We start from the raw sequence: 14,541 nt of genomic DNA on the forward strand, positions 1-14,541 counted from the left end.
GGGGGGGGGGGGGGGAGAGAGAGAAGCTGAGTCCAGGATATTTAACCAAAAGTAGAGAATCTACATCAAACATGATTTTCTATAAAAGGCACACAGTCATCTATACAGATAAAATCTCAAGGGTGCACCAAAAAGATTTCAAATACAAGAGGCTGTTCCTCGAATGTACAAATATTCCCTATTATTCAATTCATCAGCACCTCTAACATATGGAATTTGAATTTGGTCCTGATAGCACATCAGTTTTATTCCATATATGTTACAATTTACTATTTCTGACACTTTGAGTATTGTATTATTTCATAATAGTGAATGTTCCTTTTTTTGTATGCTTTGTTGTGCTTTCTTTAGCATTTTTTCTTGGGCTTCTCCACTCCCATTGTTTTTTTTAATGACAAGGGAAACCGACAGCCGCTACCTTTGGGTTCGCACAGGGTAAAAGCCCCGCTCCTATGCAATATCTCGCAAACCACATAGGAGAGGTAACCTGCACTAGGCAAGCCCGGTGCGACGAGCTCGACCCAAAAGGCAAACCCCTTGATTTCGCTGGGAATGGGTTACGAACTTGAGACCTCCGACATGGAAGTCCCAAGCCCAAACCACTGGGCCACCCCGAAGGGTTCCACTCCCGGTGTTTCTTTTTTTCAAACTGCTTTGTAATGTTTTTACTTGAGCCAATGGTCTATCGGGAATAATCTCTCTCCCTTGTAAAGGTAAGGTCTATGCGTGAACTACCCTCCCCATACCCCACTTGTGGAATTGCACGGTGTATGTTGTTGAAAAGTGGGCTACTTTCATTCTATTTTTTTGAAAAAAATTGTTCTTCTACTTCCAAAATTAAAAGATCTGATATGATATGCAAACTAGAGCAAGTACCAGTAATGTGTCACATCAGCTTAACAAATTCCATTGCTGCTATTTCCTTACTGGACCTTTGTCCAGTAGCAGGCTCCAACAATATAACAGAACATAAAACCAACATAGACGACTATTAACTAAAGCACAACGATTTTGATAAATAAGCAGCATATTTCTTCAGGATATGAGGACCAAACCGATGAGGGTTATAAGTTAGTAATATCAATAAGTCGTTTAACTTCAATAAAAGGATTTTCCATAGGCCCTTTTTTATTCATCTACTTTAGCATCTCAAAGTAACCTATTAATTTCAACAACCAACAATCTTATTATGTACTCTGCTCACAAGAGGAAACTACTCGAACATAACTAAAAAAACTTAAATAAAAATATGTTACATACAGTTCAGCTGAAATGTACTCAATCCGCTTTTTGACATTGGCATTAGCTTCTGCCATATCCTGCTTCACAAGCACTGGTCCTATCAACTTGTAAACATTGGCGTCTTCACTTAACAGATCCAATTCCTACATTAGATAATCAACTCAATATATTGTATCTCATCAACTCAATATAATGTATCTCAAGTATTGAAAAAATAATGTAAGCTTCATACCTTGAGAACAAGCTCGTTTTCACCAAGTTGAATAGTATACTTCTTTCTGATTTGATGATTCTTTGATATATCTGACAGAAGATAACAAAATAAATTATAAATACAACAAATATAGTCAAGTCAAGAGGATAAAAGGTAATTAAGGAAGGAAGATTTTTGCCTTTTTGAAGTTTGCTAAGATCGTTGGCTTTGTTCTCTAGGTCACGTTGCAATTCTCGGAGACCGGTGGACGAAGCCATTTTTTTCTAACTGTTTAGCTATTGCCTGATTTTGCTATCCGCCGGCTGCTACCGGAGTGTTGGGAGGGGGGGCGGGGGTTTGTTCGGAGTTATCCGGCGGGTTAGGGTATCAAAATTCATTACTCATTTTATATTTGTCTGTATTGTTTATTTTTAAATGAAAAATAAAATAAAATGTCTTCAACAGAATAAATTGGTCAAATTTGTAAATTTGGAGAAAATTTTAAAAATACTACCATTTGCACACAATTAGAGATCAATAATTTTAACTTGAGTATAGTAAACTTGTCTTCACTTCGCACAATCATTAAAAAAAAAAAAGTGATTAAAATGATTAATGTCAAATAGAAGTGTTGGTGAAAAATTACAAAATAACAGAATTACAAGATTACAATTGAAAATAAAATAAAGAAATAAAAATATCTTCAGATTGAGGCGCGAAATAAAAAAATACTATCATTTGCGCAGAATTAGAGATCAATAAATTTAACTTGAGTATAATAAACTTGTCTCTGCTTCACACAATCATAAAAAAAAGTGATTAAAATAATTAATGTTAAATAGAAGTGTTAGTGAAAAATTACAGAATAATAAAATTACAAGATTACAATTGAAAATAAAATGAAGAAATAAAAATCTCTTCAGATTGAGGCGCGTATATGTCGCTCTCTTTAAGGAGATTCAACTACTGCAACAAATACACTGATCCATCAGTGGTCCTTCTTGACTTGTTTCCTCCAGAATACAACAACCTTAACACAAAGTATAACTCAACAACTCTAGACAAGAGTTGAGTCTAAAGTTCCACAAAAAGAACATTCTCTTGAACTAATAAAAACTCTTTCCTCTCTTTATTTTTCTTGTGTGTCCCAAATCAAATGAAGATCATCACTATTTATAGTTGAGAAAGTCTTCCTAATAATGAATAGAAAGATAATGGGGTAATAAATAGCGAAGATAATGGTCTTAGAAGTTACATAGGTTAAAAAGTATAATGGAGGAATAAAGAATGAGATAGTGAGAAGGCAACCAATATTACCAAGTACCAACATTCAAATGTAATTTATCGATGTACTCTTCAACGGACAAGCGGTTACCATAATTTAATGTGCAGAGTAATACACAAAAAGTAATGAGTAATTAGGACACTACATGTTATGACCCGAGCCCACACCCAAACGTAAAACGGTGTACAAGACACCGAAAAATCTCATACAAGGCTTATAGCATGTCATCACATAAGATAATAGAAATAGTTAGGAATTTGAAACTTTTCTTTAAGTCCATACAATCGCAAATCATTTAAAATAGCGGAAGTCTTCTAGTCTCACAAGGTCATCCAGAAACAATCTTTGAATCAAAAGTAAGGTCACGATCCTTACAATAGAAAGTCTAAAAAGAGTCTATTACAATGAAAGACATGAAACATCAAAAGTACTTGTCCTCGGATCTGTAAGGACATACAACTAACCTTGAAAGAACTCAATCTGAACCCTTGAACTAGAGAGAATCAACTCAAAAGTCGGAACCTACACTGTGTAGGAAATAGAAGAATATGGTTTAGCATATTTAATGTACTAAGTATGATAGTCATGCAAAAGCATGCTTAAAAGGACATTTTATTTAAGAATTATGCTATATACCAATTTTAAGAAAATTTCATGAACACAAATATAAGAAGCATAAGATACAAATACAATCAACATACAAGTCGTTTCATCACATAAAGCTTTCACCTTAAGTAACCCCAACCTATACTTTGTGCAATGTATAAATAGCGTCACATACCACCATCAACACTAAGTACAACATTAAGGCCACCAGAAGTGAACTTACCATTCCCCTTTTTTCATCTTTAGATAATACTCATACATAAGAAACATAAACATTTCATAAGTCATGACACGGAAGTAACTCATAATACAATCCAAGTAAGGTATACATCATTTCATTAAGCATTTAAGTTTACATTCTTCATTAGCTTCATTAAGAGTACATTGTTTCCTTAGACAATAAACATTGGATATCATAGCCTCTGAAAGTCTACTCAACAATGCATGGATGACATCCTATTTTGCCACTCACACTTCATAGAACCTCTCAAGTAACCATAACACATATCTCACATGATGGGAATAAGCATTAAATGATACAAACCATGTGAGCTTAACATGAAAATTGGTGTCTATCCCCACCGTAAAGTATTGGTCTACTTGCATAAGGTAGGGCCGGTAACATTTTAGTCTAAGTGGGTCCTCTATCTAATTACATATGTCGGCACACAGTTATGAGATAAGGAAGATATTCATTAAAACTCGCCTAACATTGAGAGAGCTTATAGCAAAAAGATTTGGCCCACTCTCCTGGACCAGAGGTTTTTTAGAAGACTCATGTGAAGAAGAAATAAAATAAGTTGGATCCGAACGTGTGGGTGGCGGAAAGAGTCGAACAAACTTTTTAAAGTTATTCAATATTAATAATGTATATTAATAGTGAATATATTTATGATATGTATGTATATTGATGTCAATTTTTATATTTAATATACAAAATCAGTTTCATTAGTACGTCGCTGCGAATGTAGATAGTTCGGTCCAAATGACACCTGAATTGTCCACCCAAATTTGGACAGAAAAAGTGGTAGGGGACACACAAGGGTATAGTCGATGGTCTAAACTCTCGAAACGATGTAAGGTGACTCTTGTCAGGCTTAGAAGGTATATGATCATCACGTCAACACGAGTCACTTGACGGTGTTAGATTACTGTTATGTTTGCTCAAATAACATAACTTACATCGGCACTGTAGATTCGGAAAGGATAAGAGTATTTGAACAACAAAGCATGAGTGTGACCCTTTTGCAAATCAAAGAACAAGTGTCGAACCTCGCTTGTCGACCTACTACTTTGACTCCCGAGGCATCGACGATGACACTGAGAAGGAGGAAGATGATTTTCTAGATGTCACTCCCTAGTTTAGGTCTCTTTTGAAACACATTTTGGAATACTTTATAAGTTTTTGTATTGTGATTTTGATATTTTGGAAGATTGATTTAAGTTTGATGTTTTATATGTTATTTGTGATGTTTACATTATATTGTTTGATTGTACTAGTTGAATAAGAATTGAATAGATTAATATTTGCATGTGGGCAGCAAAAACTGTTAATTTCAACAATAAAAATATTACAGAAAAAATCAACGGATAGAGTGATTTTATTCGTCGCTTTTTTGCATTATTTTTCTTAAATAAACCCAAAAGGCGATAGACAGGGTCCTTAAGTCCGTCACTTTTCTAGGTATTTTAAAAAATTAATTCTTAGAAAAACAACGGATCATGTCCTTTAATTTGTCGCTTTCTGGTTTCAAAATAAAAAATCCAGAAAAGTGACGAACTGCATCGCTTTTTGAAAATAAAAAAAAATGAAAATATAAAAAAGCGAATGGAGTCCGTCGATTTTGTTTTAAAAAAAAGTCAAAAAGGGACGTTGAAAAATGTCGAGCCAAAAAGCGATTGACTGTTGATACCCAATTTTGACCCCCCTCAAAATAATTAATTAACTAGTTTCTTAATTCTAAACAATTTTAAAGATTAGTTTTGTAAATACTTTAAAGAAAATCCAAAATTCGTGAGTTATATTAAATAAAATTGTCACTATTAGTAATTTTAAGTAATATGTATGTTTTATAATTTTGTGTGTAATTAGTCTACTTTACGAAATATTCGAAATTTGTCTCAAAAAGGATTTTAGTTATTTCTAACACTTTAATAAATTAGTTTTAGTAACTTGTAGTTTGGCTCCTTAATTTATAGTTAGATTTATTAGTTTGTCTTGTTATAGTTTAAATAACATATACATTTTTATATAGCCGTATATATAACTAGTTTATTTTACAAATATTCAAAAGTCGGCTCAAAAGGATTTTGATTTTATTTAATGCTTTATTAAGTTGATTTTATCTGAATTGTTAGTTTACAATTTGGGGTCATTAGTTTATAATCAAGTTAACTATTTTATCTCGCTAATTTTTAAAGAAAGCTCGTTAATTAATTTTTAGTTTGACTCGTTTTGTGAATTATTTCATTTGTTTAGGATTCACTTCAAGTGAATGAAGAGAATTGATGCCATCAATTTGAGCTCAATTCGATATTAATTATCCCCAACAGCAGCGCAATCTAATTACCCAAATTTTCAGCCCATCCCTTAAATTGTCCCGACACAAGATCCAGTTCCTTTTTTACCTCAGCCTATTTTCTGGTACTCTTTGACCCGACCCCAACCTTTTTCCCCTTTACAAGAGAAATTCAGAGAACGTGACAACACGCAGCAATTCCAAATTCCCTTTGTCCGCTCGCCTTCATCTTCTCCACGCGCGACAAGGCAGCATAGCAAGCGACTACACGACGTCTACAATGGTTGGCAAGCATAGTGGAAACTATATTCAAGCAACGTCCGAATCGCATGAAGGAGAGCGACTAAAACTACGCGCGGGAAAGCAACAGAAAGCAGCCCTATGCGGTTTTGGCCTTTTCCTCCCATGTTGTTTTCAACTCATACGATTTCAACAGGCTAGAACGGCACGCGAATTGTCCTCGATAGCGTGGGATCGAGCCACGTCGCTTGCCAAGGATAATCTTTTTTATCCGTTCGTCCATTCTCCTTCCCTTTTGGAGAAAGGATTCAAATTTTCAAAAGTTTGTTCGTTCAAAATGGGAAAAGTTTCTTACGGTTTGAATTTGGATTTGAGCCCCCGAATTCCGACTTTGGTTTCCCCAATTGCAAAACCCTAAACACGTCCTATAAATATTCTTGTTCTTGGAAGCTTTACGGGGTGGGGAAAATTTTTTCAGAGAGTCTAGATACAACTTCAGGGGGGGGGGTCTTTTTACAGAGAGTTTTTTTCTTTTTCTAGAGAGAGCAAAAATTTGAAAAAAAAAAGGGAGTTCGGAAAAGTAGGAGGAATTATTTGAAATATGAAGGAAACATAACAACTATTGGCAGTAGACATTCACATATACAAACATCCAAGAACAGAGAAAAACTTTGGAGGAACTAGTGGGAGTTTATGCTTTGTTCGATTCCCTCACTTAGTCCCTCTGCTCGTCTCCTTCCCCTGTTCACTGCCCTGCCAAAGGTAAATGACTCTCTGTCTTGTCTTGCTTTCTTCTTTCCGACTCTGACAATTGACCGAATCATGGAGTAATTGTTATTTAGTTATGATCTTACATGGTTTATTTCGAATCTGAATTTCATCTTCATCATAGTCTTTCAAAATTTTTGTGTTTTATTTTTGTTCTCCGAATGACCTTATCGCATGTTAAATGTGCTTATTATACTTGTTTCAAGAGTGGTTCACTATCTTGTTAGTGGCCTCGATGCCTTATGTTATAATTTAATTGAAATCACAAGCATGCCTTCTCATGTGTTTGGAAAATATTGAAATTATTCAAGATGCTGTCCATTTGGTTTTCTTGCGAGCATAAGTCAATTTGTTGGAGTTGTGTTTTATTATATGCTTATGAATCTGTCTCTATTTATGCTGTCGTTCGTCACCGGATGTTTTCGATTTTCTAGATTGTAGTTGAGAGTATATTTATCTCCTCTTAGTTCTAAAGCAAGTTTCGGTCTATTTTTGTGTTATATAAATTGTTGTCCTGATTAATGTTGAAGCATGTTTATCCCTCCCTTTCTCCCTTATATGAAATCGTGAATGCCAAGCTCCTTTCTTACCTGTATTTGCTAATCACATGAAATTTTGTTGTATATTAATATCACCTTATCGGCCATTTTGTTCATTTAAAATGATCGGCCTCGTGGCTTGCAATTTGTGTCAAGTCGATGGTTAACTTTCCTTTTAGGGATTTTTCTAATTAAACTTAAACTAAATCTAGTATTTTTATTTTTTTTCTTGTTGTTTTGCCGTGTCCAGGATCGCCTTCTACCAAGATATTTTGCTTTTCGATCTGCTTACCTTTTGGAATAGCATGTCATTTGATTTCTGGTGTTTGAGTTGGCTCGTTGTTCCCAAAAAATAGGAAAAATGCACAAGTACCCCCTCAACCTATGCGCGAAATCCAAGAGACACACTTATACTATACTAAGGTCCTATTACCCCCCTGAACTTATTTTATAAGTAATTTTCTACCCCTTTTTAGCCTACGTGGCACTAGTTTGAAAAAAAAGTCAACCATCGTTGGGCCCACAAGATAGTGCCACGTAGGTCAAAAAGGGGTAAAAAATTATTAATAAAATAAGTTCAGGGGGGTAATAGGACCTTAGTATAGTATAAGTGTGTCTTTGAGATTTCGGGCATCGGTTGAGGGGGTACTTGTGCATTTTCCCCAAAAAATATAATAATTTAATTTTGGGTGAAATTGTTGTTTCTTTTTTTTTTTAGGGCCATAAGCAAGTTGTGCCTAATCTGTGGTTTTGTTTGAACAAGTATACTGTCTATTTGGTTTCAATTTCGAATTTGACGAGTCACATTAATGTTACTGTAATAATGCCTTATTTTACTAAAATTTCTTTTACTTTACCTTTGTCTGATTTGGGAAATAACATACTTTGGTTATTGTATGTGTTTTGGCATAGTTTGCATCGTATTAAACATTGTTCAAATAGTGACTTTTTCCAGTATATATCATGTTATATATGTCTGGTCGAGTTTCTATTTAACATGCTTGCTTCAATAATTAAATAATGAAGTTATCTCATTTGGTTATTCTGACAAAGAAATATTAGTTCCTTTTTGTTAATGATAAGTCGGGTCTGAGAAATGTTGATCGATCATATCTCCGAAAACATCCTTGTCTTATTATGTGTTCATGTTGAATGTGTTTATTCATGGGTTCAATATTATAACTTGACCTAGCTTTTCCCTGTTTAACCGACTAAATAGCGTTTATATTGGAAAGGTTGGAATTATCTATCTCAAGTCTATACTTTTTTTATTTCGTTACATGTTGATCGTATGCCTACGTGGCCATAATTTCATCGGTTCTAAATGATCAATCCTCCCTTTATTTACTCCCTCCAAGCTTTTATGCTCAACATGATTCTGCATGAAATACTTTAATTATATTATGTCTATTAAATCAAGTTTTGTCTTGTCATCAATTTAAATGATATATTAACTTCTTGTTTCTCCTTTGTGTGCATGTGCGCTTATCCGCGTCCTATGGACATTATCTACATATTTCCCTACTGGGCCATTATGACCCAATTCTCTTTCATCGAGTCTTCCAGCCTTACAATTGAAGCACAAATTCCCCAAAATTGGAGAATATGAGGCTAATTGAAGAGTTGGAGTCTTGCGGCCAAAATTCTCATAATTTGTTCATGTTATATTGTATTTTGTTATCTTTTGGGCTTAAGCCTTTATTGTCTTTCATTTATTAATTATTGTACGATTAGATTAGGACATGTACTAATTGAAAATGGGCTAAAAGCCCAAAACGGAAATGGGTAAAAACTCCAAAAAAAAATGGGTCCAAATACCAATCCAGGTGGACAGAGACTAATTTGGACGCAACTCTCTCCCTCTCCCTTTTTAACTTTATTTGCTTATGCGTTTAGTTATTTTGATGTCAGTTTTTGGGTCGAAAACTTCAAATCTCCACAAGACGTCGTTACTTGACTTAAAAAAAATATTGCAAGTCAAAATTTCCCTTGTATAGTAAATTAATAGTTCATATTTTCAAACAATTTTTAATAAATTTCATCTCGAAAAATTAAGTTAGACACTTTAGCCAAAAATAAAGTTAGTTGCCGGATAATTGCGAGTTAACAAATAATTTACGTACCATAACAACCTTTCTAAAATATAAATAGGAAATCCCGAACCGCTTTAAAGTTTTCTTAAGGTTTTTTTCTGTTTAAATCTTTTTGAAAACTTTGTTTTCTTGATTTTTCTTTAAAAAATTAAGTGTCAATTCTAAAAAGTCAAAAAGCAGACAAAATATTATTTTTTCAAAACATTCAATAAAACAGATATGGCGATTCTGCTGGGGATATTGAGGATTCTAACATTAAAACTAATTCTATTTGGCTACGTGATATAATCGTTTACTTGTTTCTTTATCTTATCATTAAAATTGTTGCATTTTTCATGGTATATTTTTGCCAAACGGCAAATAGTTGCATTAGGACAACGGAAGCTACATAGCATACCACGACTTCTTTCATAAATACACAAGTCTTCATTTGGAAGTAACAAAAGAATAGTTGACATGCGGTCATCCAACGTCGTTTGTCACCTTCACCCCGTTGTCTGTCCGACTCAAGTAACCGTCGCTTTGAAACAAATTCTAGTCAGCCTAAGATAGAGTGAAACCAAAACCAAACTTAAGCATTATCCTAAGACAGCTGAATACCCAAGGCATATTAAGTCCATTAGTTGAAACCGCCAAAATCATGACCAAGGTCTCCGACTCTCACGACATATCATTTTGCTTGACATCCGAATGATTTGTTTTGGAAAAATCTAGAGAATAGAAGGACCAGGGGAAGATGGGCTCAGATTTTTTCCGATATAAGAGAAGAAGATGTCATGGAGGGCCGCATACAACTTGTACTTCCACTTCTAGGTATTCGGGGATCCGTCCTTACGAAACCTTCCGAGTCCTTCGACAGTTTGGGAGAAGACAAAACACACCTGGAGAGGCGTATTATGGCGCCTGTGTGTATGATATTTGGGACGACAGAGTGGACGATGCTTCAGAAACGCTGAGAGAATGGAAAGGGGACAAGCGAATTGGTAAAGACACCATTGCCCCATGATCAGTTTGACGCTGGTTATGACAAAACTTATAAAAATTGGTTGAAATAGAACATACAAAGTATCTCCTCTCCAATCCCGAATAGTTATCGCAGCGTGGAAGACAGACGCCAAAGCAGTGACGTATCGAATTAAGAGGTAAAACGGGAATCCCAGGAAATGTAAGACAAGTTTGTGGAAAATCAAGATGCCCTTGAGAAGGAAACTGAAGAATTAGAAAGGCTGAGACGTGGTTTTGACGATTTCGAATCATGGGTCAAGAGAAGATAGAAAAGATGTAATACGAGGATTGGGGATAAAAAGGACGCTTGAGCAAGGGTTACCTGTTGATACTATGATGCATGTTTCAGCAGTACAAGACTCAGGATAGCAGCAGAGGAGCAGTGCCATCAGGGACGACATAGTGGATTTTGCCTCTGTGCGGGTTGTTTTTATATGTATTTCTATTACTTTCAGCCCCTGAGTGGTCCACCTTTATTGTAATTTCGTACATTTAATGGCCTGCGTGGGTCTGCTTTTGTGTTTTGTTCCTTTATTTCCCCCTGTGAACATTAATTATTCATTTGTGAAATTTTTATGGGGGGTTGATTAACAAGTTTAACTTCACGCGTACATCGTTCAAATACGCTAGGCCTACCCTTGGCACAAAAGGGTCCCCTGTATGTTTTGGACGCGATATGTGTTTTTTTTAACTATGTTGCTTTGAATGAGGATATTTCAAACCCACTCCCTGACAGAAGTCGCCAGAATTATACAAGTCACTACTACTAAGTCCGACCAAATTTTCCGAGTCTTGAGTTTCTCAACCAAAAGCAAAATCCTATCACCAAATCCTAAAACACTACTCTACCATCTCAGGAAAGGTGAGATCACATCTATGGACAAAGGAAAGAGTATCCAGACTTAACCAACCGAAGAAGAGATGATTGACATACGGAAGCAGCGCGGAAACAACCTATATTACTTACTATTTCCTTTGGGACCCCCGAGGTGGAGAACATTGAAGAAAGTTATGAGGAAGCGCTTGCAGGCAAACCTTCTCTTGAAGGACGTTTGGCAGAAAGGGACAGGAAAAACACTCTCAAAGCATATCCACAAGAACGCCAAACGAGGATGAAAGCCATCTCGTGCGCCCTCATTTTAGAGCATTATCGGGCCAGGCGTATGTTGAGGCCCATCGAAAGAGCATCTTCCCAAGTGGGATCAGGGGATCTCCGTAAAACTTGTGAGTGTCATCCCACACGATAGAGGAGTGCACAAAATTTAAGAATATGGTCCATGTTTGCTCGATATGGACAGTACTATGAAAAGTTGGGGTGACGGCATCATTGCATGTGATGAACCACGGCTTGACATACCAGTCAATGAGAGGACTATATTCTACCTTGCTCATTCACGCCTTTCAAGAAAATGATGTTGGAGGTCTATTTAGAATTGGTTCAAAACCGAGTATTCAACCCTTTCTACAAGGACGTGGACGTGTTGTATTCCCTTTGTTTCAAAGTTTGAAAACATTGCCCTTATCACAACGCCACAAACCACAACATTGAAAACTATCTTGCCTTCCGCCATGACGTGGAATATCTAATCAGCATAGGAAAGATTCAAGTCGATTCTGTTCCCCGTGGCTGATTATACAACAAGAAGAAGAGCGATTAAGATGGGTCGCGTTTATCTTTAAGAGCTTTGTTGTTATCTTTTAAATTTCCTTGTAATCCCTAAGATGAATGACTGAATAAGTATTTCTTCTGTATTCGAACTACGTAGGGCCTGAATTCTTCGCGTGAGATATGTAGGCAGCCTTCCGAGGCCCAGCCCCTATCTTTCAAAATTTTCATTCTTCCCCCTTCATGTTACAAGAAGATACGAAGACCAAATCAACGGACGTCAAAGAACAATTGCAAGAAGACCTTAGCTCAACGTGATTTAGCCTTTCTAAGATAGCGTCAAACTAAAACAAGCAAACTCCTGCTTGTTAAAAATTTGTTTTCGTCCTTACTAGTGGGCTAAAGATATCCTCAAACAAACCAACTTGTGTGTTTATTTGCTCCCTGTGTGATATTATACATTTCATATTCTGAATTTAAACTGACAAATCTGCCTTTGAGTTGTTTTCCTCCTTATGTACTTTGAAACTGGTCTGTCTGGATTAAACTGGCTGATCATCCATACTTCACTAGATCCAAAGGTCCTGCAGATTCCTTCCCCTACCGAAATTCAGACAAGGGAAAACAGTAATGGGAGAAAACAACGAAGTGATAAGTCTTATTGACATTGTGGTGGCTCAACCCACAACAATGAATCAAAATGAACTGATTATGCAGTTAATGGAACAGATCGCGGAAATGAGAGTGGAAATACATAAGGGAACATGATCTGCTTCCACCAGGTTTTGTTGCTAACGTTTCTGATGGGAGGCCTCCTATCTACTTTCGCTCTTCAAACGTGGATGTAGTTTAGAATCTGTCGTCTACTCCTGCTCAAAATCCCTCCGTCATTGATTTGACTACCCAAAATCCTCAGTATGCCTCTGCCTCCTACCATACTCCACCACCTCCTCAAAACAACCATTCCCAAATACCACCTCATCCTCAAAATACCCACCATCAAACCGCTCCACCACCACCAAACCAGAGTCAAAGCCAAAACCAAAATGCATTCCACCCCCAAACTCCTCACTACCACCAAAACCAAAATACTAATCCCCAAACCTATCCGCAAAACTACCAAACCACCTAGAATGCCCTAAGTCCTTCAGTAGCTCCACCTATACCTAAAGGAACAACTTTTCAAATCCCCGTCCCAACTGAGCACGATGTTCATGGTTCTAAGCTAGACCATTATGAAGAGCAGGACAAAGAGTGGAGGGAAAAGGAAGAAGCGAAGGTGGATATAAAGGAAGATATCAAGAAAGAAGTGAAGGAGTTCCAATGCATCCCCTACGTTGCTGGTCTGAACTATGAGGATTTGCGCATTCACCCGAACCTGTACCTCCCAGAAGGGATCAAGATTCCAAAATTTAATACTTTCGAAGGAGTAGGGATCCTATGGCCCATTTGAGAGCCTATTGCGACCATCTTGTCGGGGTTGGTGGAAATGAAGCTTTGCTGATGCGGCTCTTCAGCCGAAGTCTATGCGAAGAGGCTCTAGAATGGTTCACTTCCCATGAGACCAGACAATGGCCCATTTGTAATGCCCTGGCCAAGGAGTTCATCGAACGATTTGCTTATAACGTGGAAATTGTTCCCGATCGCTACTCCCTAGAAAATATGAAGCAAAATTCCACTGAAAGTTACAGAGAGTTTGCATATCAGTGGAGAAAAGAAGCAGCTAGAGTACGGCCTACAATGAACGAAAAAGAAATAGTTGAAGTATTTGTGCGGGTGCAAGAGCCCAAATAATATGATAGAATCATATTGCTTGTTGGAGCAAAATTTGCTGAGATAGTAAAGTTGGTGAGACTATCGAAGACGATTTGAAAATCGGGAAGATTGCCCATGTTGCTGCGTCGCCCGGATCATCGGGTTTGTTGAAGAAAAGGGAAGATGCTTTTGCTGTCTCTTACGAGGGGAGAAAGACCCCTAGAAGATCATCATCCTACCAAGGTCGTCCTCGACCCTCCCAGAATTCTTACCAGGCTTGCTACACGCAAGCTAGTTATCCCAATACTCCTCCTGTCTACCAGAATGCTACCTCCACATATCCAAATGCCACCCCTCCAAATTACCAAAATTCATCTCCCGTTTACCAAAACTCTCCTCCACTTTATCAAATTCCATCCCCCATTTATCAAAATGTTTCTCCTAACTGTGCCAATGTGCAGCCAAACTACAGAGCACCCCCACCAGTATATCAAGTCCAAGATCCAGTATACCAAAATGCCCACACAAATTACCAAGCTCCATCTCCAAATTACAAAACAAATCCATATCTCAGAAGCCAAACTCCCCATCCAAATATTTGAAATTATCAACAAATGCCTTCTCCCCACAAGGTAGATGTGATCCCCCTCGACCCAGACTCTAGAAAAAGCCTCCGAGGAACTTTACCGC

General features: G+C 36.8%; 1 protein-coding gene across 1 annotated transcript in view; it reads right to left on the bottom strand.

Annotated features, from left to right (window-relative positions):
* Positions 1-1,808, bottom strand: part of LOC107027067 (prefoldin subunit 6) — an 8,952-nt gene extending 7,144 nt beyond the window's left edge. The window contains exons 1-3 of the mRNA XM_015228233.2: positions 1,635-1,808; positions 1,475-1,545; positions 1,261-1,385 (exon numbers count right to left, since the gene is read on the bottom strand). Of these exons, the coding sequence (XP_015083719.1) occupies positions 1,261-1,385; positions 1,475-1,545; positions 1,635-1,713 (275 nt within the window). The 5' untranslated portion in view covers positions 1,714-1,808. The remainder of the gene's footprint in view (positions 1-1,260; positions 1,386-1,474; positions 1,546-1,634) is intronic.
* Positions 1,809-14,541: the final 12,733 nt, after the last annotated feature.

This window comes from Solanum pennellii, chromosome 8 (genome assembly GCF_001406875.1).
Source record: "Solanum pennellii chromosome 8, SPENNV200".
Lineage (NCBI taxonomy): Eukaryota > Viridiplantae > Streptophyta > Magnoliopsida > Solanales > Solanaceae > Solanum > Solanum pennellii.